General features: G+C 26.4%; 1 protein-coding gene across 1 annotated transcript; it reads left to right on the top strand.

Annotated features, from left to right (window-relative positions):
• The first annotated feature begins 11,734 nt into the window (after positions 1 to 11,734).
• On the top strand, positions 11,735 to 15,619 carry LOC113866839 (tryptophan aminotransferase-related protein 4-like). Its single transcript, XM_027501637.1, has 5 exons — positions 11,735 to 11,937; positions 12,428 to 12,722; positions 13,174 to 13,463; positions 13,902 to 14,182; positions 15,285 to 15,619. Exons 1-5 carry the CDS (start codon positions 11,735 to 11,737, stop codon positions 15,617 to 15,619), a joined length of 1,404 nt encoding a protein of 467 aa, XP_027357438.1.
• The last annotated feature ends 324 nt before the right edge of the window (positions 15,620 to 15,943 follow it).

Genomic DNA, 15,943 nt, shown 5'->3' on the forward strand with positions numbered 1-15,943 from the left:
TTCCATTCTAATTCAAACTCTTTTGAAGAAAAGTTTGCATAAATTAGAAACTTAAAATCTTCAACAAATTTAGAATTTTTGACATTCTCAATTGTATTTTGGTAGAGATGTCATGAACATAGTAAGTGTGATGCATTAGGATGCTTGTCAGACATAACTTCAACAAAAGCTTCTAAAACTTACTTTATGTTTATATTTTATTATCATTAACTAATGCCCAACCAAATATTACAGTTTCTCCATGATGATTAATCCACAGCCAAATGCATTGGAACACATTTATCACACATGTAAAACAACAACAATTAAAATTAAATTATATTATTTACTAAAATAAATGTGTTCAAATGTAGAAAAACAAAAACATGAAAGAATATTTTTCAAGGATTTACAATTTGACTTAACTGGCGCTTTTATATATTGGTTAAGAAACCGACCTAAGCATTTTTAAGCATTGGAGGATTTTAATCGAATTCGGGTCCAACATTCTTAATCTATTAAGCAATCGACACAAGCATATATTGGACCGTTATCAATTGTTGAGCATTTTTGTTTGGTCAATTCTCAGATTGGATGGATTTTCAAGTCTTTTGGGTCGGGTTGGTCCAAATTTAGGTTAAAATTGAGCTAGTTGGTTTGTGCTTTTGGGCCTGATCCACCACTGCATCGCTTCCCTGCCGAAAGCGCTATCATTGCAACACAATCACCCAAACTAATTGAAATCATCATCCACATCTTCACATAGATATCAAAACCTTTGTTCCTGCATCACAGGTTCACCAGTTAAAGCCCAAATAACCTTAACACTATCTGACCATGTCTCAACACCAATCATCCCACATTCACAAAGAGAATAAGAGATATGTTAAAATTTGTTAAAAATAAAAAATATTAATTTAAAAGTGAGAAAAAGCAAAACACACGTTCTTTTTTATAATTTTTGGTAAATTCCACCAATATGTTAAACGAAATGTGTTAAACGTTACTTTAACAATTATTTAAGCAACTTAAAAAACATCAAAATATTTAAACAGTGCATGTGAAATTTTCACAATTTTTATAAATTTTTTTATGATGGTTTTCAATACATTTTTTTTCTCTATTTGGTTTTGTTCGGGTAGTTTTCTAAAATCACACCAGAACCAAAAGCTTTTGATTGGTTTGGACATATCTTTCTCTTAAACTTATGTCAAACCAATCCATTTACACCCCTCAGTTAAGTACACTAAGGGATTTTGTACTTTTTTTTTTCTCCCGAGCCACCTAAGAATCCTGCTTAAAATAAAATCACATGTTTGGTGTTGAGCCACATGCCTCATGTACAAGTGTTTCTTCTTTGTAGTTATTTGGTTGTTTATGAGTCCTATAAAATTAAAATGTAGAACTGTATGTCATTTGGATCCATGTAAACTTATATATAAAAGTCCTTTTTCATCTTAACTTTTGACCTGACCCACTTGTTTTTCAATTTCCTTGTTTGATTTTTTTCGATTGATGGTTAGCAATGACTATGTGATCAACGTCCCTAATGATTAATTGTAATTAAATTTAAATTATAATGTTGCTGAAAAAATTTAAGATAAGAAGTTGTCACAATTTATTTGAACTTTAAAAAAGCATCATACGATTAAAAAACTATAATATAAGTTAGCTAACTACCTAATTATTTGAATCAATTTAAAAAATACTAATGAAAATATTCAAGGTTTAACAAATTCAAATAACCAAATTTGACAAATAAATAACTAAAATGATCAACATGAACAAAAATAAATTAGTAAAAAGAAGAGTAAAAGGGTGATAGAGAATTAAGGAGGTTAGCTAAAGTCAAGTACAAGCAATTCGTTGGTAATTCATAGTAATCTAATGATAAGAGTCCAAACCAAAAAAGTTTAAAAAAGCTATTATCAACTTAGTTGCTAAAATATGTCTAAATTTAGTCACGGATAACACTGGGAGAACATGAGTCTATTTGATTGAAATTTCAGAAGACTGGACTAGTTCGGGCTATTGAAGACCGTAGTTAGAATTAACATGGATCTTACACGATCAATAAAGATTAACAGTTTGTGAATACTTTTTTTTTAATTGATCATGGATTGAACTTGTAATATTTTAAAGCTTTTTTCTATTTTTAAATTTTAGGTTAATGTGCATATTTTTCACTTAGATTAAGACCTAATTGTATAAGTTATGTTTTACTTATATAAGATGGGAAAAGTAACATTGATTTAAGGAATAGAACATACTTTGAATAAATTCAAATTATCCCCTAAATGATGAGAATATATTTTCTTTTTAGGAATTGTAAAACGTTAGTAGAATAATATCGAAATTATGACTAAATCCTTGGGCGTAATTTTCTCTTTTTAAGTTCATGATTATACAAATTTTCACTTGGTCAAAGTTTATCATGGTTCTTGGGCACCCTCACGGGTCTCGAGAATTTCGTTCATACATATTTGAAATCAGGTTTCAATTTAAGATTTATTTGTGCATCCACTTTCCTATCTCTTATCTCATCTTGTATATATTTTTTCTATCAATTTGGTATTTGAACTACCTAGTTATGATTGGATATTATTTATTTTGTGATTTTATATCTATAAAAAGAAAAAAAGAAAAATAAAGACCATTAGTTGTGCATTTTCATCTCTCTTTTTTTCATTCATCATTTGTCCCATTTTCTTATTAATTTGATGCTTATTAATTTATTATTAGACTCACTTGTATCTACAGCCCTATTTATAAACTATTAATTTGTTGTCAACTTATCACAAAGCTATTTCACTTATCTCTCTCGTAGATTTGTTTACGATTTTGCAGTCTAAACAGATAGAATGTGAAAAGCAAATAATAATAATAAAAAAGGTAAACTAGTGTATTTTGTAAAAAGTATTTTTTTTATTTTCTTTTTTCTCATACCCTTCTTCTATGTCTTTATAAATCATTTCCTCTGCATGATCTTTTATGAAAATCTTCTATTTTTTCTTTTTCTACATTTTATTTATTTTTTAACTCCTATTGTCCTTTATTCATACTTCCATAGTTTGTTTCTCCCTTCAAGTCCTACAAAAATGTTAACTCATAACAAAATATAATTTTTTTTTATTAAAATTTGAAGAAAGAGAACAAATCATAAAGAAGTAAATTATGACTACGAAAAAGATAATTATTTAATAAAATGATTTATAATATATTTTAATTTTAAAATACTTTAAGTACTAAAAATATAAAATTTATAGACAAATTTTTAAATGCTTAGCAATGGATTTTAGTATTATAGATAGGTTAAAGTTATCTATAATTTTTGTACTGATAAATAAATAACAATAGATTTTTAAATCTTCTGTATATTACGGATGAATTTTTAATCTATTTAGATATTATAGATAAATTTTTCTATTTGTAAGTTATAAACAAATTTTTCTGTTTGTAAATTCCTCTATGATTTTTATTTTTATTTTTATTTTACTTTTTTTTTGTATAATTGTTCTTCTTTGTTTCTAATTATTACAATTTATAAACTTATTTTTGATGAATTTTCCTACTATTATTTTTGAAAATTGTCTAACTCTATCTCATATTTGATAACCATATAAACGGACGAAAGGCTTAATAGTTGCTTCCTAAATTTGTTAGTTTGATGCCTATAAGGATGTTCCATATCAAAAAACTTCTATGACAATGAAACTATGAATTTTTTCCTCTATATTTCAAGGTAAATACCTTTGTATCCTCCATACAAATTAAGCATGTCAATTTCCCGGGAGTCATCCATCCAAATAACATTCCATAAATAGAAATATCATTAATTGTCCACATCAGTACTGCCTTCATATTAAAATTTTGCTTCTTTGATAGGTCATAAGTTACTACATCCTCACATCACAACTCTTGCAACTCATCAATCAAAGGTTGAAGGTATACATCAATTTTAGTTTTTGAATTTTCTGGATTAGGAATTATATAATTCAAGAACAAATATGAATTTTTCATGCACATTTTAAGAGAAAGATTTAAAAGTGTAATTTGAATAGACCAAGAAGAATATGATTTAGAAAACTGATTGTTTGGAGTAAACCTATTAGCACAACCCTAATCTTATATTCCTAGGATCAAATGCAAACTCGAGATATACTTGATCACAATGTTACCAAGCCTTACTATGAGTAATTACCCCATCACTCCTCTTACTCTCACTATGCCATGTTATGTGAGGAGTTAAACTCATAGATGCATACAACCTTTTTATCTTAGGGATTAAAGGCAAATAATGTATTCTAGTTTACAGTACACCTTTATGCTTACTACTTTTACCACCTCTTCTTAGTTTAAACCTAAGCTCTCTATAAAATTTGTAATTGGTCAAAATAGAATCTTCTTTGTAATAGAGTATGCAACTTTTCAAAAAATAATCAATTTTGACTTCTTTTAAATCAAGTTTGAAAACTAATTTTTTGTTTGATAAAAGTTTTTTGGGATTGAGTTAAGTTGGGAACAAAGTTCACTAATTAATGTAGCTCATAGATCAAATGAGTTTTGACTTTGATTATCTTCTAACCTAATGTTTAACATTCTTACTATTAATAATAACTTTGAATGTACACACCCATCCCATTAAAGCTTATTTTCAGTCTCTAAAAGACTATGAAACCTTGTAACATCTCCATTAAATTCTTGTTCAGCTTCAAAATTATGAAAAGTTCTAAATTTGAGGCCAACAACGTCATAAACTATTTCTTGATAATTACCATTGCTTTCTTCCTAACTCACAATACTTACATTATCACCTAATTGTGATATACTTGAATTGTCTCCAACATAACCCATTCTAAATTGATTTTTCACGTTAACTATTTTTTCATGTTTAGTCCATATCTAATAACCAAATTCAAATCCAAATTTATATCGCATGAAGCCAATGAAAATATAGGTACATATTGACCTCAATAATTCATAACACATAAAAGTAGAAATGCTATATGTTAGCATTATAAATTATTGCATTAGTTAAATGAATCAATTTTTATCAAATAAATAATATTGTATAATAGATAGAAACTATTTAAGATAATATATTTTGATTAACTAATAAAATAAATAAATAAGTCAAGAAAATATACTTTAATTGATTAATAAATCATATAATTAAATAGAAATGAATTTTGGTTCAATTTTAGAATAAATTTGTTATATTATTTAATTATTTAAAATATGCATATTTTAGAGAAGAAATTTTAATTAAATAAGATAAATATATAGTTTATTTATTTTAAAAATAAAGTTTGATATTTAAATAAATTAATGATACATAATATTTAAAAGTAACGTTAGTATATGTAGATTTTGACAATTTATAATAATAAGTTACATATTAATATTATAAAATTTTGTAAAATTTTATTGACTTGTTTACTTATTGTTGTAATGCAATTTTGAAAGTAAATATGATTTGTTCAACTATAAAATATGGGAAAAAAATTTAAATTAATTTATATTCATCTTATAAAGAGTATAACAATGATAAAGATAATAGTAAAAGTAAATAAATAAATAAAATAAATAATAATGACAATAAAATATATGAATATGAATCATATGATAGTAGAGGGGATATTTTTTCTATTTATCTTAACCTAACATTATTATTAATTTATTATTATTTACAAAGACAAAAATAAACTAAAAATTATGACCTAATGAACTGCATAGTAAAACTAATAACTAAACGAAATATGCATGATACTAATATTAAAATAAAATAAAAGTAAAGGTGAATTTATTAGTTTAAAATTTGTAAATTAACAACCTCCTTTTTATTTCACTATTTTATTATTATTTAAAAAAAATATTACATATATATAACTATTAAAATACCAAAATAAACATAAATTTTAGATACAAAATTTTGAATTCAAAAATTTATTTTACCTTTATTTTGTAGTATTATTAGTATTAAATTAAGACTAATTATATTAGACAACAAATTAATTTGTAAGTATCCTTTTAGAGTTTTTTTTTTTAAATAGTACATAAATAGATAAATAAAATTTAACTTTAAATATATATGTATATATAAAGAAAAAGTGAATGATCAACGAAAATGAGTAACACGTGCAGGGGATGCATGGAAGTAACGTGTGTGTGTAAAAAGAAACGTTCACATGCAGGAAGTAACATGATATTAGAATCTTGAAACTTTCATTAAAACTAAGAGAGGTTCGTGAGCGTAGATTTTAGAATACAATATTACTTAGGATTCCTTCATTCGAAGAGAGAGACAACGAAGATGAGTTGCAACAGTGGCTATGGCGTCACCAGCAATAATGGAAGGGATCTTGCAAATGATAAATTGTGGAAGTTAAGACTAAATCTGTGACTCCTCAGATGATTTCTGATTCAAGATTAGCTCATCATAAACAAACCATTTCTTGCATTGCAGTGCCATTGAAGATCTTTTAAATATTTATGCCCAATAACTTTATTACTTAACCTAATAAATTTACCTTTTACAAATAATGATCAAATCTAACTCATTCTAATAGTTTTTATTTTTACAACTAGATACATAGATTGATTAAATTTATGCATTTTGTGATCCTTATTTTGACATGAGTGGGAGAGTCTATAATTTGTTTTTAATTAATGCTATAATATTATTTTTCTTCTGGTATTTTGTAAAAGAATTGAGGTTGAGTTTTTCATTAAATTTTAGATTAAGAACTAAATTTTATAGTATTGATTTTACTAACAAATTGTGTTTAGCATCATACTTTTAGATAGCTTTAAATTTTTTGAGTTCACAGTTAGGGTTAACTTTGATTTTTTTTTAATTTTTTTTATCGTTTACTAATTTTTAAGATAATTATTTTTCTTTTTCCGTTTCCGTGTTGATGTTAGGTACCCTTGTCCTCTATTTTAATATATTTCTTTGCTAATAAAAAATTGTTTGAGTCTTCAACATTTTATAAGTGTAATTTAGCAGTTATCTTAGATTGCAGCTCACATGCAAGAGGAACCACCTTCACATTTTCATACTCATTTTTTATCACCGAATTGTCGTATTTGTACCTCAAAAGTCAAACCTCACCTATCTTCCTTCCAAAAGACACGTTAGAGATTGAAAATAAATATATTTTAACTTATATAATTAAATTTTAAAGATAACTTACGCGTATCACATGAGTCATACATGTTATAGATTTTAAAAATTATAATGTTTATAATTTAAATTTTGTAGAATAAATTTTTTGAAGTATTATATATTTAAAATAAGTTTTTTAAAAATATTCTTTTAAAGTAAACATCTTTAATAAAACATAATTGTAAAATTATAAAATTAAGTTTCTTTATTTATTTATATAAAATTAAATTCTAGTTTTTCAAAATTATCTCCTTTCATTTTTGTTTCTAAAATTAGCTCAAACATTTTTTTTGTATTTCTAAAAACTAGTTTGGTAGATTTATTAATTACAGTTAAAATTTAAGCGATAAAAGTTTATAAGAGATATTCAAAATATGAATAAAATCAAGTAATCTTCAATTGAAATAGTGTTGTAGATGCTTTGTTTATTTTTTCTTCTCAAATAATATACAAATATGTTTCTTAAATCTAACAACTTAAATAATCATACTCTTTTTGCATTGTCATGCTTTTAATTATAATATTTGTAAATGAAACTAATTAAATTTATAAATATCATATACTCATCTTGGTCCTCTTAGAAACGAATAACTTAGCTAAATTGGAATATAGATGATGACTAAAGAGATGTAGTTAAATGCTAAAAAATACACAAAAATTATTTTATGTAATTTTTCTTTTAAACTATATTATGTTCGCTTAAGTTAATTTTATAAAGTGATGAACATACAAATTTCGTCAATATTCTCTTAAGCCATAAAAAATATGATAGTCAATCTTAACTTAAACTAAACTTTATTTGTTTAAGGAAATATTAGAATATTTTGTGTAACTTAAATGATTTATGATCACTTAAATAATATTTATCTAATGAATTTTTTTTTTTCTGGTAGCTTTAGAGAAAATTATGGCTTAAGCAAAATTTGCAAAAATTATAAGAAGTAGATACGACCAATATACAAGAAGAATATAAGAAAGATCTAGAAGATAATTGAACAATTTATAAATATCCAACCTCATTTTTATGATGATTGAGACAATAAAATTGAATGTGAAAATTTTAATTCTGAAAATCATTAACTTAATACATATAGTTTATAGAGAACCTTCCTAAGATATCTGGAATAATATTCAATATTTTATTTATTTAAAAAATATTTTTTATTATAAATTAAAACTGCATCAATGCATATGAATACATACTTTTTTAAAATTACTACCTTGAGACAAAATACACATAAATACAACTTAGAAAAGATAACAAGATTTTAAAAATAAAAAATAACATGTTTTAAAGATATAAAATAACATATTTTAAAGATTCAAAAAGAATCTAATGGTTTTAAAAATAGTCACTCAGTCATAAATCACTTACCTAACTCATGTTAGTCTGAGTCATATATTTTTGTTTAATTAAGTTATTTGTCTGTCAATTCAAAATTTTTATTTTTTAAAATGAATCTTTCATGATATATTTCTTTTTATTAAAGAATTCTTTTGTAATTTTTATTTTTCATTTCATTTCTCTAAATATTTATAATTATTAATTAAATTCCTTTAAATATAATATGATTTTTATTTGTTTCTTGTAAATATTATGAATTTTTAATTGATTTTCCTAAAATAAGAAACTAAATAGAAAAGTCACCACTTTTAAAAGAATTATATAAAAAAATAACGAAAGGAACCTGTAAATAAAATATTGACTTAAACATATTTTTTATCTTAATATTTTTATGAATTTTTAGTTTTACTTCCTCCATGTTTTTATTTTTCTAATTTTTAGTGTTTGTCAAATATAAAAATTAAAAGAGTTTTACATTTTGACTTTTTTATAGTCCACACTAGTAAGAAAGACTAAAACTATGCATGAAAATATACAATAAAATCAAAACAAAAATAAAAAATCTTAAAATTTTAGAGATAAAAAATACATTTATATAAGATCAAAATAACTTATGAGAAGCTAGTTTTAAGAAAAATAAGAAACCAAAAAGTTGTGAATTTTTATGAAATATAAAACTTAATTAAACCTTATTATTTTTGTATGAAAGATTAATCTCTAGAGATATAGAGGCAGATGATGATAAAGTAAAGACTCTCGTAACTATATTTTACGGAGATGACTTTGAGATTAAATATATCACTCAAATTAACTTTCGAAATCAATAAAACGCTTATTATTCTATAAAAATTTGACACACACTTTAGAGATTAATAAAAAGCATATTGTTCTATAAACAATTTAGGAATTAGAATAAATAAATCTCCACCTCTCCCTCGCCCATAACAAGAATGTTTTTATCTTTCTTTCTATTTCTTTCTTTTCCTTTTAGTTATTTTCATATGGTGAAACTTTGGGTGTTCATATGAAGGAATATGGCTTAAATTGGCAAGTTTAATTTTATGTCCTCAGTTTGTTTTGTTATTAAAGTCCATATAAAAATATAATTGCAAGATAGTATTATCCTAACTCGTCTTCCCAGTGGCTTTTCTTCACTATTTTTATTTTTTTAAAACTATATGCTTTCTAATTCTCTTACTATTGTACCCATTGCAATGTATGTTTTTCTTTTCATGATTGACAAAAAATAAAAAATTCATTTTCAAATGCTTACTTTTCTGAGCCCTCAATGCTATCATCATCTACTTCTAAACTGGGTTTCTATCCAATCCAAGTTTTACTAAATTATATACTTCCTTACTTGGTGACAACCACATTTAGTATTTATTGTATGTATACAGCTCTCGCAAGTCACCATTTGAACCATAAAATAAAATAAAAAGTTTTAGTTGACCAAAATCACTGCCACAATACTCAGTCTACATTTCTCACCATTTCAAGCGTACAACGAATATAGAAGACTGCTTTATTAATATTAATTCCATTGGTGATTTCCTATAAAATATACAACTTGCATCTGAAGACGAGTTTTATGGATAATCTTACTGAAAATCCACCGTTCAATATAAAATAAAACATATCTACGTTCTACATTCTTTTGCCCACTAATGGTCAATATATTCCCTTTCCAACCGTAAACTCTATCCAAGCAAACTTTAAGTATTAAGTTTTTCAATACATCCACAATTTAAAAGAATTTCATGTTAAAATTCATTTATAAATTGTTGTCAAAGTAACGAGTATTAATTTTTATAATGATTAATATAAAAATTATATTTACAATATATTTTAATTGATTGATAATATAGTTTTTTATAAATTGATATTACACTAAAATTTATTTTTTTAAAAAATTTAAAATAAGTTTACACCAATAACGTACAGTTATATATGTTAATAAATTATTGAATTACATATGGGTTTTGATTGACTCGGTCGTTAGAGTCATTAAAATCGATTATTCGAGAAATAAAATAAAAATCAAAGCCATTTAAAATATATTAATTTATAATTAAATAAACATTTAAAAAAAAAAATACTAACCTCAGTCGTTAAGACTAACTATAAGAAACTAAAAAAATATTAATATTATATTTTAAAAATATTTATTATATATTTATAATTTTAATATAATAAAAATGTTACTTTTAATAAAAAAAATTAAAATTTTAGATGCTTAAACTCAATTTTAGAAAAAAAAGTCAACAAAACTCAATATTTTAAACAACGAAGTTAATCATAATCATAATCATAATCATAATGTATACATACCCTCGTTCCCCCATAGATCTGTTCTTACTTTTTGGTCTCTGCATTTGATGCTTAGGCCAGTGTTCTTCAGTTATTTTTTAGCTTCCGTGTTTCGTTTTTGGGCAGTTTGTTGATATTCTGTTTTCTGTTGTATTCCACTGTGGTAACCTATTGTTGGCATATATCCAAAGTATATTCTATATTTAACTTATTTTATGTTTTAATTAATTCATTAAGTGACCTTGTTTAGTAATTTTGTTTATTTATTTGCAATTGCATTTCACTTCTTTACAACTAAGAAAATAATGGCAAGACAATACCAAAATATAATAATGCAATATTCTTTTATGATGTTCACAATTCACGTCATCTTTTGAGGTTGACCAACATAGAATATGACCAAATTGAAGAGTGAAATGCCTAAAATATAGATCGGTATTTACAATAATAAAGACGCGTAACATTTCTATATTTCTTGAACATGTTGCAGTGTCTTCTTACGACTAAATACAACGCTCAGAAACAAAATTTAACTTAGATATCAATTTTCTTTGAGCCCAGTTGCCATTATACTAGTGTATAAACTTGATTATGGGACGCGGGTCTTAATTTCTTCTGTTTTTTAGGTACATGTTTACATTATGCGTAAAAGTCAAGAAAAAATTATTTAGGAGACTGAAATAGGATTTACTAAGGTCAATGCAAAATATACTCATGTTTCCCACGAGTGAATTAGCAATGATGAAAAAATAATCACCACAACACTTTCTTAGCTGCTTCTCGTCACAGCTTGTATATATCTATATATATGAAATTGAAATTCAATTCAATGAGACAGCATAAGGGAAAACATGGCTAAGGTGCATAGTCTAAAGTATAATCTATGTTTAATTTGTTCATTTGGTTTTAATATCATGCTAGTTTGCATGTCCATGTGCAATAGATGGAATATAAATTGGACACAAAATGCTACGGAAGAAGCTGAAGCTGTATCATCTATCTCGTGCTCAGGCCATGGAAGGGCTTTCTTGGATGGTTTATTTCTTCATGGCAAGCCAGTTTGCGAGTGCAACATGTGCTATGGAGGAAGTGATTGCTCACAGCTCTTATCTGATTGCATGGTTGATGCTGATAGGTATTAATCTTTGTAGTTACTTTTTACTAGTTTAGGGTTTCATACACTCGTAGCCATGCATAGATTTGGATGCGTTTGGCTGTATGTGAGGATATGTAAAATTTAATCAACTTATATTTTTAAGCATGCAAATATTTTCAATATTTATATAACACTTTTTTTTATCACATCAAATCATTCATTATAATATTACTTTTTTTCTTTTATTCTTTTGTTTTCATAAGATGTAGACATCTTTAAGGGTGTTTATTAACTATTTTCATATTTATTAGGTTTTATATTATGTTACATATCTTATATTCACTTATTGCTATTAGCCCTCAAATTAAAGTGTTTATTCACTTTTGTTGAATGAGATTTTATTAGTCGTTAACTGTCGAGCCATACGTTTAGTACACAAGAAAAAAAAAATCGGAAAAAGGCATAATGGGTGGGGAAATCAAGATGAAAACATCTGAATTAACTTCTGAATGTATGTTATTGCCTGCAGTGGAGATCCAACATTTTTGGAGCCCTTTTGGATGAAGAATGCAGCTAGCAGTGCCATAGTGATTGCAGGGTGGCATCGGATGAGCTATGAATTCAATGATGGGTCTCTCATCTCACAAGAGTTGAAGGCACGCATTCGAAAAGTCCATGCCAGCGTTGGAAATGCTAATACAGATGGAAAGTACATAATATTTGGAGCAGGTGCCACCCATCTTCTTAATGCTGCAGTACATGCACTTTCTTCACCTGCTTCAAATTCACCCACAAAAGTGGTAGCTTCAACTCCTTATTACCCGGTAATATGTCTATCAAGCATGAAAGAAGAATTTCAACACTCTTTAACACTTTTTAAATATTAAATAAAAGAATTTTATTAAAATATATTACCAGTGTAAAAATTTTTACAATGAAATTTAAATCGTGGATTGTCATGTAATTGAAAATCAATAACTTCTATAATAATTGCTTCAAAATTTTATTTATTTAAAATAAATTTTAATTAGTTGATAGTATAAATTTTTTTTATACTTACACTTTGACAGTAAATTAAAATTAAATTCTAAATAAATTATCAAAGTTTACAATATTATAAATAAGACTCATTAATCAAGAAATGAAACATACATCATGAATCTTAAAAGATTTCAACCAATAAATAGAAGTGTCAAAATAAATGTGTTAGAAATTGTGTAGTTAGTAGCATTTGTCGATACCTAAACTGAATTTTGAGCATTCTTGACATGCTAGGTTTATAAAGAGCAAACTGAATTTTTCAAATCTGAGGATTATAAATTCAATGGGGACTCATCAATGTGGAAGAGTGATGCATCAAACACGACATTTGTTGAGTTGGTGACTTCTCCTAATAATCCAGACGGCCAATTGAAGAAGGCTGTTCTTCAAGGCCAATTTGTGAAGACAATTCATGATCTTTCCTACTTCTGGCCGCATTTCACACCTATCCCAGCACCAGTTGATGAAGATTTAATGATATTCTCACTTTCTAAGCTAACAGGTCATGCTGGAAGCCGATTTGGGTAAGTTAAATACTTGCCTATGGGTGTTTGAATTGTGTTATGTTATTTGACTTTAGATGTTTAAGTTTGCATCCAAATTAGCTAGTCCAAATCAAGACATTTTCAGACTATGAACAGTAATACTTTTCTTTAATAGAATTTTTTACATTTATTAATTACTTAACCTTAGGGTTAAGGACTGATGTTAACATCTTTTTATAGAAGATATATCAATACAGATAAAAGGTTACTTAAAAGAGTAATCTTATTCTTGTCATATTCTTACAACAATTTTGTTAACAAGAAAAAGAGAGAGAGAACGTGATAGTGAACAACGTTAGTCGATTTTAAACTAGAAAGTCTTAAGAGAAAAAATTTACACATTTCCAGCGTCTCACAAAAACTATTTCGTATCTTATAGAATTTTCCTTAGAAAAATATGTGTCTGTTTGTGGTCAGGTGGGCAATAATAAAGGATGAAGCAGTTTACAAAAGAATGTTGACATACATGGACTTGAGTACCTATGGTGTTTCTAGAGAGACTCAACTAAGGGTTCTAAAGCTTTTAAAAGTAGTCCTAAGTGGAAACGGGAGGTCAATGTATGAATTTGGATACAACACCATGAAGAACCGATGGACCAGATTGGGGAAAATTTTGTCTCAATCAAAAAGATTTTCTATTCAAGACTTAAAACCTCAATCTTGTTCGTTTCGCCAGCAACTCAGAACACCTTCTCCAGGTAATTTCTGGTCAAGAGAGATTTTTTTTCTTCATATAAACCAATGTCTAGACTTTATAAAATGTTTTAGTAGAACAAATCCATGAAACAAATGAGGAATTTTTGTCTAAATAAGTAAACATATGTGGTTTATTTGCACTACTTTCAAACACAGTTAAAGAAGAAGTTGAAAGAAAACTTTAAACCCAGACAAACGTGTTGCTAAACGTGTCAATGCAAATCATAAAAGTCGTCACGCTTGATCCATTCATGTCACTTAATCATTTTTTCAATAGAATTTGACTTTTTTTCAATTCAATTTAAATAATATTATACTTATATTTTTTGTCAGTCTTATTTTTGAATTTTTAAAAATATATGTTCTCTAGTCACTCACGTTTTAAGATATTTATAAGCAGCAACTTTTAGTAATCTTAAAATATAAGGGTATTAAAGTTAATTATCAATTCTATGCGTACAATAAACATGGTTCTAGTGTTTCTTATTTGGTGCAAAATTCAGTTATGTAAGAGAATTTATCAATGATTTACTGTAGATTGGAATTCGTATGCACGTAAAAAATCCACATTAACATATAATTTTGGGTAGTTTCACTAATCAATTATAACATTCTTTTATAAATAATGCACCTTAGATTTTAAGAAAACTAAAATAGTACAGAAGTAAAATTAAGTGGTTGATATTTTTATTTAAGGGTTTGCCTAAGTTATCCCTTTGGATAAATAATATTCTCATGGTAAGTAGACTAATAAAATTAGGACATTGTATGAAAAAAAATTATCAACTTTTGTTTTAAGTTTTTATAGACAAAAGCTCGTTAATCTATTTGGAATGAGGTTATTTATCACATGAGGTAATTTAGACAAACCCTTTATTTAATGGAATGCATGTGAGGATCATTTAGTGTTCTCAACAAGCAGGCTATTACTTATTTCATGTTAAAATTAATTTAAGTATATAATGAATGAATAAAAATTAATCATCATTGTTGGGGTTGATCAGTTAGAAATATAGATCTTTGTGCAAGGCTTCTTTGGTTAGAGATATGCAGTTATACATTGACAATTCATGACTAACAAATTTCATATTGATTTTTTTGTAGCTTTTGCATGGTTGAAGTGTGAAACATCAATATCAGAAGGTCGTTCTTGCTATGAACTTCTCAAAGCAGTTAATATTACTGGCCGTGCAGGAAGTAGGTTTGGTGTTGACAACAGTTATGTGCGTCTTAGCTTGGTTAGGAGCGAAGATGACTTCGATTTATTGCTAAAACAGATGAATAAGATAATTTCTATGGAAACATATGATAAACATGTGGCTAAAACTTCAATTGATTCAAGGCAAAGCAATGAGTCTACGCCGTTGTTGCCTATTGAATGTTGTAGGAATAGATCATTGGATTTGAGATTTGCATTATACACATTATCAGAACTTTGAGATGTGATGCAAATCATAGTAGGTGATGAAAACTAATATTGATGTTCATCATAGGGATGTCACTTTCAACATTGATGTTTCGGTTTATGTAAAGCTACATCCTCATCAGGAGGTTTCTGTGGCTAAGGGAATCAGCACAAATCTTGGGAAGAGGAGAGCAATATTAGACAGTTCCCTGATTTCTGACTTTAAGAGAAGGTGGCTTTTAAGGAGACCGGTATTGTTGAGTCACACAACTCTTGAACCAAGCTCAAAGTTTTACAGGTTTATTACACACAGGTCCAAAATTGTAAAATGAGATAGTTTGAGTGGAAAGTAGTTATA

Source organism: Abrus precatorius, unplaced genomic scaffold (assembly GCF_003935025.1).
Source record: "Abrus precatorius isolate BTA unplaced genomic scaffold, Abrus_2018 Scaffold5, whole genome shotgun sequence".
NCBI lineage: Eukaryota > Viridiplantae > Streptophyta > Magnoliopsida > Fabales > Fabaceae > Abrus > Abrus precatorius.